This window comes from Asterias amurensis, chromosome 3 (assembly GCF_032118995.1).
Source record: "Asterias amurensis chromosome 3, ASM3211899v1".
Lineage (NCBI taxonomy): Eukaryota > Metazoa > Echinodermata > Asteroidea > Forcipulatida > Asteriidae > Asterias > Asterias amurensis.
Genome location: NC_092650.1, coordinates 16,147,617 through 16,170,000, shown reverse-complemented (window position 1 = coordinate 16,170,000; position 22,384 = coordinate 16,147,617). Strand labels below are relative to the sequence as shown.

Genomic DNA, 22,384 nt, shown 5'->3' with positions numbered 1-22,384 from the left:
AGTTTCACTACAGTAACCTTACCCATTTTTCCCAGGTTCCTTTGGGGTCCTCTAGCATGAATGGTTCTAAGCGATTCAGCAAAATCTCACAGGCATCCTGGAAGAAAAAGGAAAATCCATTACGGAGATTAGACATGGTTAAGATCCATGGAGTTTTTGAACTTACTTGTACCAGCCCAAAATAATAAATTTTATGTAAATTTTAGGTAGAAGAAAAAGTATGTATTCAAAATAGTCAGATCTTTTAGCAGATCGGGCCAATATCATTTGATTATAATAATTGTTCGGCTAAGCAGCTCATCTAAGGTAATTAATTAAAATTTAATATTTGTAATGATCAAAAAATCATAAGTGAAGAATTTGAAAAAAAATTATTCAAAATCCATGAATAAAATGTTTTTCTTCAAAAATCATTTTATTTATAAAAACGAAAAGGTAGTTTGCACAGAACACGATAATCATACCAAATAGAGCTAATATTGTCACAAATATATATTTTTTCTTCCAACCACTGCCGCGGTTGATGGATACCGTTGTCAGGATTTTCAAATGGATTAACAGCACTGCTTCCAGGGATTGTATCTAAAAAGTCCGCCCCACTTCTAGACACCTAAAACGCTCGTCACTCACCTTAACAGCCATCCCATTAAGATCTGAGCTGTAGCTAGCGGCAGTCGGGGAGGTGTTTGGAACGGTGGTGGTGCTGGTCTCGCTGATGTGAATCTTCTCGTATGGAATCTTGAGCGTCCTACTAGCCACCTGGATCATCTTAGTATGTAAACCCTGACCCATCTCGGTACCTCCGTGGGCGATCAGGACTGATCCATCCATGTAGATGTGGACTAAGGCTCCAGCCTAAGGAGAATTGGTAAAGGTCATTGGAGGAGTATAATAGATTATAAATTTGCATTGGGGATAAAGAATATTAATTTTGGTTTTTTACCCATATACACCAATGTGTGTTAGCACTGTATGCTCAATACTCACTCACTCATTGGAGGAAAAAAAATATTTCCCTATTATCGAGAAAGACTCTGCTAGAGTCAAAACGTAAGGCCATTAACTATTTTTTTTACATTTATAACCTCGGTCCTTTTGTTGGTGTGTAAGTTGTTTGCAAAAGCTAACTCCATTTTCAAAAAAAAAAAATATATTACTCAAACTCTATAAGCTTACAAATTATCAAGTTTATATCAGTAGGCCCTACTATTATTATCATTATTATTAGGAGTATAGTGTAGTATTTATTCAACCAAAAGAAACCCGCAAAACACACAAGCATACAAAAAGGCAAATCGAAGAACTGTAAAACCAAAACAGAAACAACAAAGCAAAAAACTTTGGTCAAGCCCAAGAAACATTCATATTAACAAAGTACAAAAAGATGGTAACAGGAGGGTTGGAAAATATTAAGCAGAACTGTTTATTCCAAAATTTACTCCATGCAGTGGAATAATAAGAAAGGCAAGTTCTCAAGTACAATCTACACATCAAAAAGAAAAAATAATTATAGACAATGGTGTTACTGGAAATCAAATGATTCAATCAAAGTCTTAATTGTATCTATCGAAGGAGAATTTCTTTGTAATGTTTTTGTAAAAATTTTTTTTACTGGAATCCAACTTCATACCTGATTAAGGAATTTGACGGCAAAGGACACTCCAAACTTTGTAGGTGTCAGAGCAAGACCTCTCTTCTTCCAGCGACTCTCACTGAAATAAACAAAGATTAAATGTTACATCCACTCCAGTTCTTCACGTCTGAACATTTATTTCTGTAATTTAAGCAGATTAATACTTTTGTAGTTATTAACCTTGTATACTTCACAGAACATAGTGCTCGGTTGCATTGTCTGATGTTTTCAGAGCTTTACTTTTTTGTTTAGTAACTCTAAAAAATAAAAATAAATTCAATTTGAGGGTGATTTTGTATAATACAAATAAACGAGTAGGGTAGAGGGCCTTAGCTTTCGATCCAAACCAGACCTGCGTCAGAGACATAAACAAGTACAAACAAAAACATGTCCATTTATGGCAAAAAGGAGGAGCAATGGATTAAAGGCAGTGGACACTATTGGTAATTGTCACTAGCCTTCACAGTTGGTGTAGCTCAACAAATGCATAAAATAACAAACCTGTGAAAGTTTGAGATCGATTGGTCGTCGGAGTTGCGAGATAACTATGAAAGAAAATAACACCCTTGTCACATGAAGTTGTGTGCTTTCAGATGCTTGATTTCGAGACCTCAAATTCTTAACTTGCGGTCTCAAATTCAAATTCATAGAAAATTACTTCTTTCTCGAAAACTAGGTCACTTCTAGGGGCGTTTCTCAAAATGGTTTATACCATCAACCTCTCCCCATTACTCGTCACCAAGGAAAGTTTTATGCTAATAATTACTTCTCCCCATTACTTCTCCCCATTACTTGTTACCAAGTGAGGTTTTATGCTGATAATTATTTTGAGTAATTACCAATAGTAGTGTCCACTGCCTTTAAGGAAAGGTATCCAGAAAAAGCGGGAAAATTGTAGCCAATCAAAGTAACCAATTTAATAATAGGGAGACATCCAACAATAGAGCTATAGGCCAGCTCAGTTGTCAGAGCACCAACACATTCATCCAGTGGTCATTGGTTAAAATCTCCTCTAGTAAATTTGTCTTTGATCAACCCCAAGTAAAGTTTTAAGGGTTAAGTTAATATAAATGTCCTAACCTGTTGAATTGGTCGACATCTCGTCGACGGTTCGCATAATCACTAGATGTCACACATTGCTTCCAGCATCGATCCATGTACCAGTTCTTCAGCTCTTGACTGTAATGAGTTTTCTCACCTTCCTTGTAAATATTCATGACTCGTAGCTGATGGATTAATAAAGAGATTTCCCTTAACAAAATTGTTATTTATGTGTTTTTAGTAGAATTTTGTCTGGTGGCAAACCCTGTTTTAAGCTTATACTGCAAACTTCAAATACCCTGTTTTCTCATTGCCGTAGTAACCATGTCTCCAACATTTTCTCAACTTTGTTAGATCTAGGGTATTTTCCTAACCTTTCCAACATTTTTCCAACATTTTCTCAACTTTGTTAGATCTAGGGTATTTTCCTAACCTTTCCAACATTTTTCCAAAATTTCCTCAACCTTGTTAGATCTAGGGTATTTTCCTAACCTTTCCAACATTTTTCCAAAATTTCCTCAACCTTGTTAGATCTAGGGTATTTTCCTAACCTTTCCAACATTTTTCCAACATTTTCTCAACTTTGTTAGATCTAGGGTATTTTCCTAACCTTTCCAACATTTTTCCAAAATTTCCTCAACCTTGTTAGAGCTAGGGTATTTTCCTAACCTTTCCAACATTTTTCCAAAATTTCCTCAACCTTGTTAGATCTAGGGTATTTTCCTAACCTTTCCAACATTTTTCCAACATTTCCTCAACCTTGTTAGATCTAGGGTATTTTCCTAACCTTTCCAAAGTTGATCATAAAAGCAGGTGTAAACTAATCAATTGTGGCGCAACCAAGCAAAATGAGTTGTTTATCGACCTAAGTAATTTTGTTTGTTTTCATACAATCGAAAAGAGCAAATATGGGATTTTTTAAACCATTAAACACCTTTGGTTCAAAAGTTGTGAAAGTAGAACCACCAAAAGAGAGAGAGAATGCTGAGGTTTTTAAAGTCGAGTTGTTTGTCGACCATGCATTGACACATTTTCTTTCAATGCTAATTTTAACCCCTTTTTGATGTTTTTAATCAAGAAGGAAGGTGTCAATTATAAAACAAGACATTATTTAAAGTATTTAAATTTACAAACAAACTTTTTTTTGAAAACTTAATACACGGGTTGGAGTGTTTTGGCTCGTCGGCTGATATTTCTGACAAACGACTCATTAAGCTTGATCGCATCACAATTATTTTGACTAAGACTTTATCTTTAAAAGAAAATGAGTAAAATGTTATCTTTACTTGAAGTGGATCAAGTGCCAGTTTGATGGCAATCTCCGACATGATGGTTTCACCGATGATCATTCCTTGAGGTCCTCCAAAGCCACGGAACGCCGTGTTGGACGCTAGATTGGTCCTGCATAGATGCCCTGTCGCTTCCACATTATGGAAGTTGTAGACGTTGTCGATGTGGAACAGGGTTTTCTCTAAGACCTTCAGTAAAAAAAAAAAATTCAGTTGACATTTTTTTGGGAAGTCTATTGATTTTGAAGAAAGATCTTCCTTTGGAAAATCTTAAAGCCAATAGGAAAGGCAGTGGACCCTATTGGTAATTACTCAAAACAATTGTTAGCATAAAACTTTACTTGGTAACAAGCAAAGGAGAGCTGTTGATTATAAAACATTGTGAGAAACGGCTCCATCTAAAGTAACATAGTTTTTGAGAAAGAAGTAGTTTTCCACGAATATGATTTTGAGACCTCAGAATTAGATTTTGAGGTCCCGAAATCAAGCATCTAAAAGCACACAACTTCGTATGACAAGGGTGTTTTTCTTCCATTAATATCTCGCAACTTTGACGACCAATAACCTCAAATTTTCACAGGTTTGTTATTTTGTGCGTATGTTGAAATACACCAAGTGAGAAGACTGTTATTTGACAATAAACAAAGGTGTCCAGTGTCTTTAAAGGAGAAACAAAGCACACCAGGCAAAGGACAAAGAACATTTTAACTTTATTTTCCTGTACATCATTGTGAGATTGCTGTGTAAACGATAATTGCAGGATATGTTTAAAAGTACAAACTAGGAGAATTTCTTTAAAATTGTGTATGCAATCATATGCAAAAATATACCGAGTGTTTATGGTAATTTTAATATTTTTTTCCCCAAAACCTTGTACCAGATATAAGAAAAGTAATGTTCAACATATTCCCAAACAGTTTTTATATGTTTGTATAACCTTGAAAGGCCACTGTTCTAGTATTCCTTGTATAATTAATGTCTAAAGATTTATAATTTATATTTTTTTTACAATAAACAAGAACAGTCAACATGACTTACCGAGTGAGACCAGTCATATGTACATCCACTATTGGAGTACAGGTTAACCTGTAGTGCCTTCAGTTGGCCCTCCTTGCTGAATCCCACCTTGTAGTGGCTCAAGTATGGATGACGGGTACCAGTTACCATCATGTCCTCACGTCGGTCAAGCATCAAGCGAACAGGACGATTTACTCTGGAAAAAAAGTCAAATTTTGTATCAAATGAAGAAATGAAAAACATAATAAGATGACTTGCAAAGTGCTTACCAACCAAAATGACCAGGGCCCAATTTCATAAAGCTGTTAAGCAGAAAATTAAGCTTGACAAAATGTCTTTGCTACGCAAAAATTAAGCGAGGCACCAGTCACAACAATGTAAACTTAATGCAATTTTGGCTGGTAACCTGTTTCTGTTAAACAATACTTGTCTGTGCTTAGCAAGTTTTGTTGTGCTTACAGGCTTTATTAAAATTGGGCCCTGCGGATTGGCATACCAACCATAGAAGAGTCTTTCTAAAAGGCGAGAGGGTCTAAACATCAGGCCATTAACTTTGTTCCCACAAAATCTATATCATGAGCGAGGTTTAGATACATACATTGTAAGGTCTGAGCTTTTAAACTGAACTTAGAAAATTTGTCTATATATTTTTATTCACATAAAAGAAGTCTAATATCCTTACTTGTTGGCAGCGACAGCACAAACTCCAGCTTGGATGCAATTGCGAGATTCCTTTCCTCCAAACCCACCTCCAAGACGCTTCACCTTAGATACCACTTTATTACTTGGGACACCCAAAGCTTTGGCAACCGTGGTCTGTGAAAGGGAGAGGAATATTTTTCTGGTGATTCTGATTTGTTTTTAAACTCTTTTCTTTGATGACAATAGAGTTTGAGTGTAGAGAAGAAGAACAAGGTTTTGTTTTTATGTTGTTCATTGGTGTGGATTTATTATTTTTTTGGGGGGGGGGGCTGGGGTTTGTGTTTGGAGGGATACACTATTTTAGACATAGCTGTTAATTTTTTTTTTTTTTAGATGTTTAAATGTATTTATAATATTAAATCACATTAACTGTCTACATGCTAATGTAGTGGAAAAAAATACACAGTTTTTGAGGCATTGAATTGTGGTAAATGTGTACATGTGTAGTTGGTTTTGACATCTAGTTGCACAGAGCAAATCGGGACAATTCTGGAAACTACTTATACAGTTCTGATATCTTTTCCCAACCTTCTTCCACAGAGCAGATTGGGAAAATTCTGGTAAATACTACTTAGTTCTGATTATAACTTTTCCCAGTGCTTTGTACCTACTTCCACAGAGCAGATTGGGAAAGTTCAGGAAAACTACTAAGTTCTGATAATATTTTTTTATTACCTCCACAGAGCAATTTGTAAAAATTCTGGAAACTATTTAGTTCTGGTCATAACTTTTCCCAGTGCTTTGTACTTACTTCCACAGAGCACATTGGGAAAGTTCAGGAAAACTACTAAGTTCTGACAATATCTTTTCCTACCTCCACAGAGCAATTTAGGGAAATTCAGGAAAACTACTTAGTTCTGATAATAGCTTTTCCTGCGTTGTAGCCAACCTATTTCCACAGAGCATCTTAGGAAAATTCTGGAAAACTCTGATAATAACTGTTCCTGCCTTGTACTTACTTCCACAGAGCAGATTGTGAATGTTGAGAAAACTACTAAGTTGGTCAATGCTAATACACATCAAAATTAAACCAAAATTAATATACTTTGTTCTGATTAGATCTTTTCCTGCCTTGTACCTACTTCCACAGAGAAGATAGGAAAATTCTGGAAACTAGTTCCGATAAGAACTTTTGTACCTACTTTTACAGAGCAGTTGGGAAAATCCTGGAAATTACTTAGTTCTGAAGTGAACTTTTCCTGCTTATTCTACTAGATAGGCGGGAGGCATAGGATATTGGCAGGGAGTACTTTGTGGAAGTGTCGCGGCCGAGCGGTTAAGAGAACCGAATTCAAACTCTGGTGTTTCTCATCAGCAGAGTGGGTTTGAATCCCCAGCCGTGACACTTGTGTCCTTAAGCAAGACAGTTTACCATTGCTTCATCCTTCGGATGGGACGTAAAGCCGTTGGTACCATGTGTTGTGTAACGCATGTAAAAGTACCCAGTGCACTTATCGAAAAGAGAAGGGGTTCGCCTCTGTGTTCCTGGCTGTGGCTGCTGTGGTATGCGCCGTATCACCTTGTTAACCCGAGTGCTACATAATTGGGTCTCAGAATCCATTACTGCTATAACCTATCTTCCTAAAAGTTTGTATATACCCAGCGCTTGAGTACCTTGTTTGTTAGATACGTGTGCTATATAAGACTTTATTATTATCATTAATATTATATTAGATCAAGGGTACTTCTTGTTAAAAACTTCACTGCCACGGAGTGAGTTCTTAATATTAGTCTCAATGTTAAAAACACCCTTGCTTTATTCTCCATACCTGAGTTTTAGTCGGTGACTGCGTTGATGAGATGACTTCAACCTCACCATCTTCTCCCGGTATGATCAGCGTGGTGTACGTCTCCATGTAGAAATGCTCCTGAGCACCGCTCCTGACGTCCCCCTCCAGGATGTGATCCGAGTTCTCAAAGCCCTCTTCCACGTTCCCTCTCTTGATGCGGCGGACGAGCGGGAAGAAGGAGTTCTGCTCGACGGCTTGCTGCAATATATAGGAATTAGGTGTTGGGTTGAGTGATAACAATAATAATAATAATAAAGAATATTTATAGGGCGCCAAATCCACCAAAATGAGGTGCTCAAGATGAAGTTCTATATGCAAAGTATACCTTTGACTTCTGGAACCGTTTGATAATTTTGCTCTTATTATATATGTAATGTACACAATAAACTAACATCTAAAAATTTCACTTCAAAAGGTGCCAAGGTGCTTTGGAAGAGTATGTTCATGCAGGAAAATTATCCCTAAAAGTAAAACACCTTCTGCTCAGATTCAGATTTTGGGGCATATTAACAATTATCTTTTTACATAACCACGCTACTTTGAAGTGAAATGTTTCTCATAATGTTACATACTATCATACACTGCTTTAGGCTTCTAATTAATTAACCAAAAGTTGCCATTAATTTTAAGGGTGATAACCAAATGCGTAACTTCCCTTTAAACCTTTTGAACCATTGTAAAGTTACTTTCAGTTCAGCTGATGCCACAATTTAGAGAAATCTAGTATCTTCTTATGTAGCCAAAGTTAAAGCCAGTGGACACTTTCGATAAACAGTATTGTCCAAGGCCCACACTTCGTGTATCACAACTTACATATAGAATAACAAACCTGTGAAAATTTAAGCTCAATCGGTCATCGGAGTCGGGAGAAAATAACAGGAAAACCCACCCTTGTTTCTGCACGCTTCGCTGTATCATGACATGTGTTTACCATGAATCTGTAATTCTCGCTATCGAGAATTGATAACTGTTTTAATGTTTACTCAAAAAGTAAAGCATTCCATGGTATAATATTTCAAGAGAAGTCTTTTACCTTTACCTTTTTGTAAACCCTGTAAGTTATTTGTAAATCTGTGAACTTATATTTGTTTTTCTGTTCTGAAAGTGTATAATGGCTTTAAAGGCCTGAAAGAAATTAACCTGTTTTTCTGCAAGCTTACCTCTACTGTTATGATGGCGGGTAACTCTTCATAGTCCACTTTGACTAGTCTGGCAGCTCTCTGAGCTATGGCTTGATCGTCTGCGACTATTACCCCGATGATTTGACCAACGCAGGTAACCTGTCAAGAACCATTTCAAGACATAAAATATTTATAAAGGACCAGGCCTCGGCGGGTTAAACCACTAGTTGAAAACCGATTCAACACACTTTGATTCCCATTCATAAATACCTTTTCGGTTAAAAACATCATCACTTTTTGGTCAAAAAGTAAAATAAATGCAAAAATTATAATTGTTAAATGAATTCTTTCGACACAACACCCCTCCAGCTATGAAATGGTAGAGCCCTCCGCTGCCCTCGCGTAAACAACTCCTTATAAGGGAATGCTGTGGGCGTTGCCGAATCGCGTGATGTGGCACAACTGTTTCAGCCGTTGCTCTCGACCAATAGGAATAAAGAAACTGTCTTATAAGAACAGGTGCACGGTCGCGTGTCACGCTCATGAATTAACACTTATTACCGGTCATTAACAAAAGGTTTATGCACACCCACGTGACGCGCTCTCCACCAATAGGAGTAGAGAAACTATCTGGGGTATTTATGAATGCATAATATTTTGAAAGTTATACCTCGTTATCGGCAAAAAACATATCATCGTAGACAGGTGAAGATCCAAGCATATTCTGTCCGGGTACGTCGTTGATGTCAACATAGGCGTGAACTCCCTCTGTTGCAATGGCAACGGAAGCGTCAACAGATCTTAAGAAACATTACAAGAAAAGTTGAATAGTGAATATTGATGAGAGAAAGTTGGCTTCAGTTTAACAGACATCTTACATGTCAGAAGCTTACCAAACAGCACCCATGACCCCCGAGGTAAAAAGGAAGACCAATCATTAGCCGAGGGTTATGCGTGGCCTTCTCAAATATCTATAGAAGAATCTACACACAACGCAATTAAACCAGCTGTAAACATTGTTTACCATAATTCAGAAGTGAAATATAAAACTGGGTAGAGAGAGCAAGAAATGTAAACTGGCTCCAGAAAAATAACAGATCAATCAGAACTTTCATTCAAGAAATAAAAGTTTGAAGTTCCCTTTTTAAAAACTATTTGTATAATATTAAGTTGATTTGATACAACTCCTTAGCACACAAATGTATTAAATATGATGAACCCAAGTTCACCAACATCTTATGTAGCCTACAGATTTAAGCTATTCTCTCTCTTTGACGATGATGCAAATAAGAAGAAAACTTACAAATTAGGTTAGGTCCCTAAATTTTAGAGGGCGCCTTAATTATTGTCAAGTATTAGGCCTGTTGATACAAATACTTACAAGATTTTGGCGTGGGCTTTCTGACTGAGCACCAGTGCCAAATAAAGTTCACCTGTCACAATGAAAAAGAAAAAAGGTATGAATTTATAAAGGCAGCATATAATTTGGTTTGATGTCAAAGACCAGTTATCTTCAATTGGTGTATATCAACAAACAAACTTATAATATAATAATAAACATGACATTTATATAGCGCCTTTTTCCAAAGGATGCAAAGCGCTGGAAAAAGAAAGGAACAGAGAGCTAAAAGGGCAGGGTTGGGGGGGGGGGTACACTGGAGAAACCCAGACTACAGGCGAGCAGAGAAAAGATGAGTCTTGAGGGCCTTTTTAAAAGGGGTGAGACCAGTGGAATTTCTAACATGAGCGGGAAGGTTATTCCATAGCCTAGGGGCAGAGACAGAAAACGCACGGTCACCAGCCTGTTTACGAGATTTGGGAACTTGAAGACATCCTCCAACAGAGGAGCGAAGACAGTACGAGGAAGTCTTCCGGGTATGAAGTAGAGATGAGAGGTAACTCAGAGACAGGTTGAGACAGGTAGTCTAATGATATTGGTTTCTTCTAAATAACCTGTTATATTGTATATTTCGTGTACCTTTTGTATTACTATTGTATATTTCTAGCTTTAATTTTCTCGTTTGCTTACTTATCATTTATATATATACATATATATATTTTTTTTTTTGGTGAAGCGCTTAGAAACTTATTTTAAGTATAAAGCGCTATATAAATGTTATCATTATTATTATATTATGTTGTTGAGAGACTTGTGAAAATTTGGGTTTAATTGGTCATCAACATTGAAAGAAAATAATAAAAGAAAAAACACCCTCATTGCACAGAATAGACCGATCCATTAAGCTCCGCCCCCTTGCGAATTGACCGATCACAACCCATTGCACAACCAAAAGTCTGACCCTATAAAGTTTGACAAGCGTGCCATTTGCACGAACCAGTTGTGCAGAATGGCATTGGAGAGGCTCACGTGTTCTGATCCTCACATGTGAGTCTAATGGATCCGTGTATTGTGTGCTTTCAGATCCCCGAGAAAAGATCCATGCCTTTTAAGATTCAAATTATGGGGTGGAAAATTACCAACCATCTCTAAAACTACATTATTTCCAAGGGTGTCATTTCTGACAATGTTTTTACCATCCACGTGTGGAATATCATCACAGTATTTAGCTTCACCAGTGGCCTGTTTTAGGGCAGATAGATGGGTCACAGGTCGACCTACAGCATCAGTCTCCGGCTGTCCAGAGGGGACTTCCTGAAAAGAAAGAAAAGAAAACACCCAAAGTCAGGATTGGAACCCAGACTAGAGCCCAGTTTACAAACAGTTGTTAATTAGAAAATATTGCTTAGCAAAGTTCTATGCTAAGTCAAAAATGGGTGGGGCACCCCAGTCACAACAATGTAAACTTATCAAGCTTATAATAAAAATTATATTTTTGTTATTATTATTAGGTACTAATTGAAATTACCTGGTACATTTGTACACCTCTTGCTGGGTTCTTAGAGAAAGGCTGATTGGCCGTCTTGAGTGATGAGGAAACAGACGAGCCACTTAACCCCGGCTGCATGAAGGATAAGAACAATAAGAAATTCAGTATTTTGTGTTAGTGATATTTAGGTATAGGTGTGCAGTACAGCCATCGATTTCACAAAACTCTTCCTAAATTAAGACTAATCTTAGGACTTAGGAGGAGTCCCAACCCTGCACTTCAGCATGCATACCTTAAGATTAATCCTAAGTTAGGCAAGTTAATTGTTCTAAGTCGAGATAAGACGAGTCCTAACTCTTTGTTAAATCGACCCCTGGACTCCTGTATATAAAAATTGGTTGAGACGTTTTTTTGTTTTTTTTGTAAAATGAAGGGTTGTAGGTTCCCATCCGATAAGATTGATTTCTTCCCGCATGGCTCGAAAAGCACCATGAGAACACTGCCTATAAGATCACATTGGTGTAAAGGTTAAACCTTAATGGTATTTAAAAAAAATAGGTGTTCAGCCCAGCGTGAACACTTACAAAATTGTTGAAAACATGTAGCCATTTTTCATTTGCAAATGAAGACTAACCAGCTTTTTCATATGTATAAAATTCCAGTTTAATTAAGTTCTTTTGAAGAAATAAATTAATGAAAATACAATTCGCCCACATAATTACAAAGTAGAGTTAGGTTGTTGTTTGTCTAAACTATAGTCGAAATGAGAGTTGAGGTATCAGCCCATAACTTCCACTCTTTGGGGCAATAGGTCCTTGTCTGTAGCATCAGCCCGGGTGTGGAAGCAACTCCCACTGACTGTCAAATCATCTCCATCCATCACAACATTCAAGACAAACTTAAAATCTCACCTGTTCAAACAAGCATACTCTCACAATCTTCAGTCCTATATTGTCTTTCTCTCCTCAAGCGCCATGAGCGCCTTCCTGAGGGGGATACCGGCGCTCTATTAAGTGTTCTTTATTATTAAAGGCAGTGGACACTATTGGTAATTACTCAAAATAATTGATAGCATAAAACCTGTATTGGTGACGAGTATTGGGGAGAGGTTGATGGTATTCAACATTGTGAGAAAACGGCTCCCTCTGAAGTGCCATAGTTTTCGAGAAAGAAGTAATGTTCCACAAATTTGATTTCGAGACCTCAGATTTAGAACTAGAGGTCTCGAAATCAACCATCTAAATGCACACAACTTCGTGTTACAAGGGTGTTTTTTCTTTCATTATTATCTCGCAAGTTCGATGACCGATTGAGCTCAAATTTTCACAGGTTTGTTATTTTATGCTTATGTTGAGATGCACCAACTGTGGAGGCTAGTCTTTGACAATTACCATTAGTGTCAGCTGCCTTTAATATTAGTATTATTATTATTGGTGTATCCCACTTGCCTGTGTTTGATTGATTTGCTCCAGCACAGCGAGGTAGAACTTGAAGAAGAAACTGAGAGTGAGTGACTGGCGATAGGTCTCCATTCCACCAGGAGCACCAGGAGGTAGGGGTAGATCCTCAGCTAGGAGCGGACACATTGAGTCTACTAAACCATCACTCCAAATTCTACAAAGAAAGTTCACAGATTTACAAATAACTTACAGGGTTTACAGAAGGTAATGGTGAAAGACTTCTCTTGAAATATTATTCCATGAAATGCATTACTTTTTGAGAAAACATTAATACAAGTATCAATTGTCGATATCGAGAATTACAGATTTATTTTAAACACATGTCATGACACGGCGAAACGTGCGGAAACAAGGGTGGGTTTTTCCGTTATTTTCTCCCAAATTCAATGATCGATTGAGCCTAAATTTCCACAGATTTGTTATTTTATATATGTTGTGATACACAAAGTGTGGGACTTGGACAACACTGCTTACCGAAAGTGTCCCAATGCATTTAAAGACACTGATCACCTTTGGTAGTTGTCAAAGACCAGTGTTCTCACTTGGTGTATCCAAACATAAGCATAAAATAATAAGCCTGTGAAAATTTGAGCTCAATTGGTCATTGAAATTGCGAGAAATGATGAAAAAAAAACACCCTTGTTGGACGAATTTGTGTGCTTTCAGATAGGAATAAAAGACTCTGGCTAGAATTCTTTTATTATTTTAGTGTGAAATTACCTCTTTCCCAAAATCTATGCTACTTTAGAGGGAGCCATTTCTCACAATGTTTTATACCATCAACAGCTCTCCAATGCTCATTGCCAAGTCAGTTTATAAGTAAACATTTGTTTTAAGTAATGACCAAATGTGTACCTTCCCTTTAAGCTAAATGAGTTGTTTGTTAGAAAAAACAACAAGAAGGAACAAGCAAGCCAAATCTTTTTTTAAATATTGTTTGTAAATTTTAATGCACACATTTTTTCTTTTTTTATATTGGCAACTTCTTTCCTGATAAATAAAAGTAAAAAGGTGTGTTAAATTAGAATTGAAAGAAAATGTGCCAATGTAATTTTAATAAACACCTCGACTTTAAACCTCTTTTTCTAAATTTTATTTTTTTCCTATCTCTTGGTGTTTCTACTCATACAACTTTGGAACATTGTGGTTTTAACAGTACTAAAGCATTGATTGTGTTCTAATATATTTGTTTAATGACATGAGTCAACAAATGACTCAATTTGCTTGCTTGCATCACATTAATTTTTTTTTTGTCTAATATGTCTTAAAAACTGGGAAAAACCAGATGGCCATTCGATCGCTGCCTGGGTTGAGAGTCATTTGCCAGGATGGTTAGGGGAAAAGAAAACTTAAAGTGATATTACTTCTTTTTTTTTGTCAGTCCAAAAGGTTGTGTTTGATTTTGCAACAGAAAAAAAAGTAGGAGTCAGCAAAAGATAATCAAAATGGTGTAACCGCAAACCTGTCTTAGTTAAACTTCCACCATGCAAAGTTTCAAATCCTAATTAAGTGTTTCTCTCGGGGGATTTAATTTGTGGAGAGAAATAAGATAATAATGATAACAGATTGAAACAAACTTTCTAACATAGATCAATTTTCAAAAACAAAAAACACGTCTTTTTAAGATTCACAACCATCCGAGAGAATTTCAATTCACATCCTCCCAAGCTGCCACCAGGGCCCAATTTCATCAAGCCTGTAAGCACAAAAATTTGCTTAGCATAAAATTTCTTCCTTGATAAAAACAGGATTACCAACCAAATTTCCACATGATTTTCAGGATAAGCAAAAAACAGCTGAATACAAGCAATATGCAACAAATGGACATTTGGTTGGTAATCCTGATTTTATCAAGGAAGAAATTTCATGCAAGCTAAGCAAATTTTGCGCTTAGAGCCTTTATAAAAGTGGGTGGGCCCTGGAGCCTCCAGTCACCTACCTTCCTTTGATGTTGTTCATAGTCTTCATAGCTAGGACTGTGGTAGCAGCCATGCCTCCGAACGCTAGAGTACAATTCTCTACTACATTGGTTCCTGGTTTCAGCACTACCCTCATGCCTGCATTGACGATGGCGATGTCATCCACACGACGTGGGGCTTGCTTGTACCCGCAGAAATACTCATTCTGCAGACAAAAGACACAAGACAAGAAGTGTTTTTGTTTTTTTACCACAGTTTGAAAGACAAATTAAACACTTTATACACACTACAAGAATAAACTGTTTTTAGAGAATATTTTTAAGCTGTACACAAACCAGCCATAGAATTTGTTTTAAAGAAACTTGTCGGCGTTTAAGCAGTTGTAGAACTTTTGCTGGTACAAGTTACAGTCACATTTTTCATTGGTCAAAACAAAATTGTTTAAAGTTCACCCAGTCATATTCCTTTGTGGTCTAATATTGGAATAAAAGAACCAAATATCATCAGTTTTTGTAATATCGAGGTATTTTTTTATTTACTTAATCCTCTTCCTCCCCAGTCAGTCACTGGACACCATTGGTAATTACTCAAAATAATTATAAGCAGTGTTTTTCTTTCATGATTATCTTGCAACTTCGACGGCCAATTGAGCTAAATTTTCACAGGTTTGTTATTTTATGCATATGTTGAGATACACCAAGTGAGAAGACTAGTCTTAGACAATTACCAATAGTGTCCAGTGTCTTTAAGGTCGTAAGGAACTTACCTGAGATGTAAATGGAATGTGAATGTTCAAGATAACTTCATCAGGACCTATAATATTCTTTCTGTATCCAGTAAAGAACTTGCTGTCCATAACCACAGTGCGAGTTCCTGAATCAGTGCAAAAAGAAACACTATAATGTTACTGAAATGAACCTCAGAACAGAAAATTTTACTTCAGAGTGGATATGGCAGGAATAGGGAAGGAGTTGTGGACATATAATCTGCATAACTTATCTGAAATTAAATTTTCACATAGTTTCATTGTACACATCTACATTTATATAGGATTAAATTAAAGAAACTGTTCCAAAAACCAACATATTGAAATTTCATTTGAAAATGTTGTCGTTTTTTTTTAATAATCGCAGAAAATCCAGAGTGATTATGTTCAAATTGGAAAAATATACAGGAACACATAATCTGAGAAATGTTTCTGACAGTAACGCTTTTCAGATTAAAATTTTGGGACATAAAAACTTATGTTTTTACATAACCACATAACTTCAAAGGGAGCTGTTTCTCAAAATGCTTTACTATCAAAAGCTGCTGTTTCTAACCAAAAGTTGGTATTGCCATTAATGTTTAGCGTGATTACCAAATGTATACCACCCCTTTAAGTCAATGGATAGCATAATCACCAATCAGTCCCTCACGGCTTTCTTGTTGTAAATTGTTAAATCAATCCCCTGCCTGCCTGCCAATTGATTCAAATGAATTGAAAAGACCTATTCAGTTTTCAAATCCTTTCTTAGAATCTGTCGACATTTTGGTGAATTGCCAAAAAATATTGCCTAGGATTGTTGTAGCAGCCATGCCTCCAAATGGTAGAGTACACCTTTTATAACCTACTCGGCGGTGTAAGGCAGAGGGTGTTTCTCATCACCATGCTCCCATAACACTTTGCCAAATAAGGGAGCAGAGGGCACCCCCAATGTTCCCCATACTTTGACACAATGTCTTTTTCTTGTGCAGAGGTACACCACCCCCCTAAACTCCTCTCAAGAATTCTTAAGATTCCAAGCACACAATGAATACACAATGGGGGTACCACCATGCACCATAACAAGCACTGAAATGTAACACAAGAAGGGGAGACTTTTAGAGGTGCCTTTTCATCATATAATGCGTTCTCAGACCTAAAGGTACGTTAAATCTGCTGCCGCCAGCGTCTCAAATGTCTTCTATAAAACCTTACCTGTCGTTGATTTCAGCTCAAGTGAGCACACAGCGGCCATGAATAAAGGATTCAGATCTGAAATCGGGCTCCCCGTTGCGATGTTACCACCGATGCACTGTAAACAAATAATGAAAGAAAAGTTAACCAATCAAAGTTTTAAAACTGCTTTTTTGATAAAATGTTTTTGACAATAACATAATAACTTTCTCATTTGAGTGTAATTATTTTAAGTTAATGGTTTGTTTTTTCTTTCAATTTTTTTTCCATTTTTATCAATGCACTATTGGTTGACATCTGTATCAGCTAATAGGAATTTCTTGCCAGTATTAAGTGCTTGCTCCAAAATCTGCATTTTAAGTTTGCCAGCCCAGAGCAAGCACTGAACAATGAAATGTTACCAGCCACACAGAGATTACGTAAAAAATTAATTTCACTGTTAGAGTTCTATTTATGACACCTAAAGTGACATATTGACAGTTCTGACTTTTAAGACATTAGTTCTAGCACTAAACTGCTACAATAAGCATTCATCTCTTAAATTTAGTGTGTTTTTTTTTCATTTTAACTTTGTGAAGCTCCTTTTACAACTGCATTTTTGTTTGATGAAATGTAGTCTTTCAAAGGATGTTATGTTTGGAGTTCGAATTTTGACATCTAAGTGAAATTTGGGTGTTCTATCTTTACTTAGCTGCTAATATGAAGCACTTGTCTATTTCTCTTTCTTTTTATTTTTATTTGTGAGGCTTCTTCAAAAGAATTTCTGAGTTTTGGCCACAAAAAAAGGAAAGTATTCATCCTTTTCACAAATAAGGTATGTTTACATTAAATTATTTATAAATGGATGAGCAGTTAATCTGCCTGTGCCAGTCGGCAGCCCTACTGGTTTTAAATGATCCTATTAAGTCCACTGTTTAAAAGAGATTACAGGGAGGTAACAGGTGGTGAGCTCCCAGATGAAAAGCACGTTTTATTTAGCCTCTTTTGTTAAAGGAAATGGACATGTTTGGTAGTTGTCAAAAACCAGTATTCCCACTTGTGTGTCCCAACATAATGCATAAACTAACAAACCTGTGAAACTTTTGACTTAATTGGTGAACGCAGTTGCAAGAAAACAATGAAAGAAACAACACCCGTGTTGCACAAATGTGTGCTTATATAATATTTGAGTGAGAAATTACCTCTGTTTCAAAAACTATGTTAGTTCAGAGAGAGAGCTGTTACAATGTTTTTACTATCAACAGCTCTCCATTGCTCGTTAGGCTTACAATTATTTTGAGTAATTACCAAGTGTCCAGCCGTCGATTTCACAAAACTCTTTCTAACTTAAGATTAATCTTAGGACTTAGGACGAGTCCCAACCCTGCACTGTAGCATGCGGACCTTAAGATTAATTCTAAGTTAGGACGAATTACTCGTCCTAACTCGAGATAAGACGAGTCCTAACTCTCTGTGAAATCGACGGCACTGCATTTAACATCTTTAATGAACTTACAGCAACATTTCTGATCTGATGTCCAGCAAACCACTTCAGCATCTCAACAATGGCGGCAAAGACTCTGGTCTTGTATTCTGCATCAGAACAATCAGTACGAGGTAAAGTCAGAATTTCACAAATTATGCTTACCAGAGTAAGGTTACCATATGTCACGTACAATTTGTGAATGGTGTCCTGCTCATTTCTGCTAAGCAGAACATTTTTAAGCAATATTTTCTGCCTAATAATAATAATAATAATAAAAATAATAATAATAAATCTTATAAAGCGCTGGTATCTAGAAAACTATTCACTGCGCTAAAATATGACCAAGGGAAAAATTAATGGTAGGCTTGACTGAAGAAGTAAGTTTTGAGATTGGATTTGAATGAAGAAATGTCAGGTTGTGATCTAAGGGTGAGAGGCAAGTCGTTCCACAGGGGGGGGGGGGGGGGCTGCAACCGAGAAACTTCTATCCCCATAAGTTTTCAACCTGGAAGGTGGAACGGCAAGCAAGTTGGCATCACTGGACCTTAGCTGGCGAACGGGCTTATACGGCAGGAGAAGCCTCTGCAAGTACAACGGGGATGAAGTCTCTGTCATACAACGGTATGTTGTGCAAAGGAGTTTGAAGATGATGGGTTGCTCAACAGGGAGCCAGTGTAATGCTTGAAGAACCGGGGTGATGTGCTCAAACTTTTTTGAGCGTGTTAGGATACGAGCTGCAATGTTCTGGATTCTCTGAAGGTGATGCAAGGTGGAAGCTGGAAGTCCATATAAGAGTGAGTTGCAGTAGTTGAGCCGAGACGTTACAAGTGCGTGAATGAGTTGCTCTGCTGTTTTGTCAGAGAGCAATGAGCGTGGTTTATGTTCTTCAAGTGGTACATGGCGATGCGGGAGGAGTTTTTAAGCAGTTCTATGCAGTTGGGCCCAAGGGTCAAATTTCACAAAGCTGCTTAAGCACAAAAAGTAGCTCAGCACAACCAAATTGAGCTTACCATAACAAGGTTTGGAGCCAAACTACCATGTCACATACAATTTGTGAACGTTGTCCTGCTCATTTCTGCTAAGCAAAATGTGTTTAAGCAATATTTTTCTGCTTAAGCAATTCTATGAATTAGTTTGGCCCAGGGTCCAAGTTCACAAAGCTGCTTTAGCACTAAAAGTAGCTAACCACAAACATATTATGCTTACCAGAACAAGGTTACCAGCCAAACTACCATGTACATTTTAACAGTTTGTGACTGGTAGCCTGCTCATTTCTGCTAAGCAGAAAATATTGTTAAGCAGTACTATGAAATTTGGCCCTGGTTGCTACAAGAAGTCATCTTCATTACCTTTTTCTTTCACACCCCCCTAGTGCCACTCTTTTCATCCTCTTTCTGCAACCTACCTGGCTCCTCCTGGATAAGCTTCTGGCTGAACTCATTGAGTGACGTCAGAGACACTGATGCCCCTACTTTCACCCCGCTGGGCGTGGGCTCAATGACGGTCAAGTCAGGTACATGACTAGCATCGATGATGATGGGGTGTTCCTGATGTTTATACTTTACTTCCACACCTGGATAAAAAATATAAATATAGGATTGAAAACTTCACTTTTCACAATAAAGTATACAGAAATAAGAAAAGAACAATTTCCCTGCTAATACTAAGTTACCAAACATTTTTATTACGCTTCAATAAGCAGCTATTTTATTTTAACCTACATAGGGGCCCATAAGCCTTAGTAAGGTAACCTAAAAAGTAGAAGCACATGCAGCTAGTACCTACCAACTTCCGTGTTTCCGACCACCATCTTAGCTTGCCTGTGGTTAGCCTTCAGCTCGAGCAGTTGTTGTAAAGTGGCAGGACGGAGCCAGATCACACGGTCCCCTACAAACTTCTGGATTGTCAGCTTTGCTTTGCCTGCTGCAACCTGGAAATAAAAATCATTAGTTTAGTTTTCTTGTTTCATAGAAGATCAAAGCCACAAAATTTGGTGGGTCAATTACTCCAGAGATTGAAGAGCTTGTCATATTATGTAAGAACTACATGTATGAGTTGATCGACCTTCCATTGGTGAAAGGGAAAAGGCCACCGAAAATTTTCTTGATGTATACATGTACCACCCCAGCTCATATTGAGATTGTCATTACATGGTGTTACCGCAAACATTTCAATACCGTATTTCCACCATGCAAAGTTTCAAATCCTACTTTATTTTCTCGTTTGTTTTGAAGGTAACAGCAAACTTTGCTAAGAAAAATTGTGACTTCAGATGTTCAGGCTATTGACTTACCAGTAACTCAGGTGGAAAGATTGGCTCTTGGGAGGCGTCATACGGTGCAAACTCACTTGGATCAAACAGTTGGGTAGATACCTGAACGAGTAATTTTCAAGATTACAATAATTAAGCTTTCAAAATCAAATAATTTAGTCAATTATCAGATCATACCTTAAAGGCAGTGGACACTATTGGTAATTACTCAAAAACCTTTCTTGGTAACGAGTAATGGGGAGCTGTTGATAGTATAAAATTTACATTGTGAGAAACGGCTCCCTCTCAAGTAACATAGTTTTTGGAGAAAGAAATAAACGAATCTGATTTCGAGACCTCAGAATTAGATTTTGAGGTCTCAAAATCAAGCATCTGAAAGCACGCAACTTCGTGTGACAAGGGTGTTTTTTCTTGCGTTATTATCTTGCAACTTCAATGACCAATATTGAGCTCGAATTTTCACAGACTTGTTCTTTTATGCATATGTTGAGATACCCCAAATAAGAAGACTGGTCTTTGATAATTACCAATAGTGTCCAGTGTCTTTAAAAAAGATCAGGTATGAGATGATGTTAATTTTTTTGTACACTTTTCAAGTTGGGGTCTTGTGATGTTTGTTGTCTGTTTTTTAATGTTTTAACTACCTTTCTAGTGTAATAACTGCAAAATAATTGTACATTTGAAACCACATTTCAGGGGTTTGTTTTACTGCTAGTGTCTTTTAATCAACATTGATGAAATAAATAAACCATTAATGTATCTTTTCTGTTGCCTACTTACCCCTTCCTCAAGTCCGTTTGGTAGGTTGTTCATGCAGCAGTTGGCTTTGTTGCCTCCACAACACCCATCCTGTTAGTATTAGAACCAATGAGGAAATAAATGTACATACCTTGCAACATCAAATCAGAAGTTTTCATTTTATGTTTCAGAACATTTCCTGAAATAAAAAGTTACGTGCTTGTTTTTGCGTTGTCTTGTCAAAATATTATGCACAATGTGAGTCTTTATTTACCAATTGAAAATACCATGTATTGTACCAATGTAGCAAAAACCAGGCAAATACAAGCACGGCATGATATCTTGGCGGTAAACTCAATCTGGCTAGCATACTTTTGTTGTGCTTAAAGGGAAGGTACACGTTTGGTAATTACTCAAAACAAATATTAACTTTAAAACTGATTTGGTAACCAGCATTGGAGAGCTGTTGATAGTATAAAACATTGTGGGAAATGACTCCCTCTGAAGTCTTTTATTCCTATCTGAAAGCACACAAATTCGTCCAACAAGGGTGTTTTTTTCCCATCTTTTTCTCGCAAATTCGATGACCGATTGAGCCCAAATCTTCACAGGCTTGTTATTTTATGCTTATGATGTGGGATACACCAAGTGAGAACACTGGTCTTTGACAATTACCAAACGTGTACAGTGCCTTTAATAGCTACTTTTGTGTCATTGAAATTGAGCCAGTTTGTTGGGCGAATCTGAATCAAGCGACTATGGGAAAGCCATTTTTCGGACAAAAGTTATGGCTTTATAAGGAGTCAAATAAAAGACTGGTGCCAACACATTATTTTAGGTCACATTAGTAATTAAGTCTTCATTGATTGTGCAAACCTTTGTAAATGTCTTGTAGCCCTGAAGGATTGGTCGGTACCCCGTGCAACGACAGAGGTTCCCCTCGAAGGCACTCTCAATTTCCTCGATGGTAGGCTCTGGGCTGTTCCTCAGCAGTGCATACATAGACATTACAATGCCCGGAGTGCAGAAACCACACTGAGATCCATGTGCCTTGGCCAAACGCTCCTGAAGTAAATTCATGAAATTAAACAACAATAAGTTTACATGTGTTTCAACCCCCCCCCCCAAATAGGTGTTATAACCAGTTGGAAACAAGTTGTTTTTTGGGTG

The 22,384-nt window shown here is 37.1% G+C and overlaps 1 protein-coding gene across 1 annotated transcript in view; it reads right to left on the bottom strand.

The window, feature by feature from the left end:
- The window catches only part of LOC139934637 (xanthine dehydrogenase/oxidase-like), a 40,989-nt gene that overhangs the window by 9,929 nt on the left and 8,676 nt on the right, over positions 1-22,384 (bottom strand). Inside the window, exons 5-27 of the mRNA XM_071928943.1 lie at positions 22,091-22,279; positions 21,257-21,325; positions 20,498-20,578; positions 19,990-20,134; positions 19,610-19,777; positions 18,235-18,311; positions 16,761-16,857; positions 15,567-15,673; positions 14,821-15,005; positions 12,870-13,035; positions 11,461-11,553; positions 11,129-11,246; positions 9,975-10,026; positions 9,264-9,393; positions 8,633-8,752; positions 7,452-7,670; positions 5,663-5,796; positions 5,002-5,176; positions 3,961-4,152; positions 2,714-2,859; positions 1,631-1,712; positions 631-855; positions 23-97 (exon numbers count right to left, since the gene is read on the bottom strand). Coding sequence (XP_071785044.1) covers positions 23-97; positions 631-855; positions 1,631-1,712; positions 2,714-2,859; positions 3,961-4,152; positions 5,002-5,176; positions 5,663-5,796; positions 7,452-7,670; positions 8,633-8,752; positions 9,264-9,393; positions 9,975-10,026; positions 11,129-11,246; positions 11,461-11,553; positions 12,870-13,035; positions 14,821-15,005; positions 15,567-15,673; positions 16,761-16,857; positions 18,235-18,311; positions 19,610-19,777; positions 19,990-20,134; positions 20,498-20,578; positions 21,257-21,325; positions 22,091-22,279 — 3,045 coding nt within the window. The remainder of the gene's footprint in view (positions 1-22; positions 98-630; positions 856-1,630; positions 1,713-2,713; positions 2,860-3,960; positions 4,153-5,001; positions 5,177-5,662; positions 5,797-7,451; positions 7,671-8,632; positions 8,753-9,263; positions 9,394-9,974; positions 10,027-11,128; positions 11,247-11,460; positions 11,554-12,869; positions 13,036-14,820; positions 15,006-15,566; positions 15,674-16,760; positions 16,858-18,234; positions 18,312-19,609; positions 19,778-19,989; positions 20,135-20,497; positions 20,579-21,256; positions 21,326-22,090; positions 22,280-22,384) is intronic.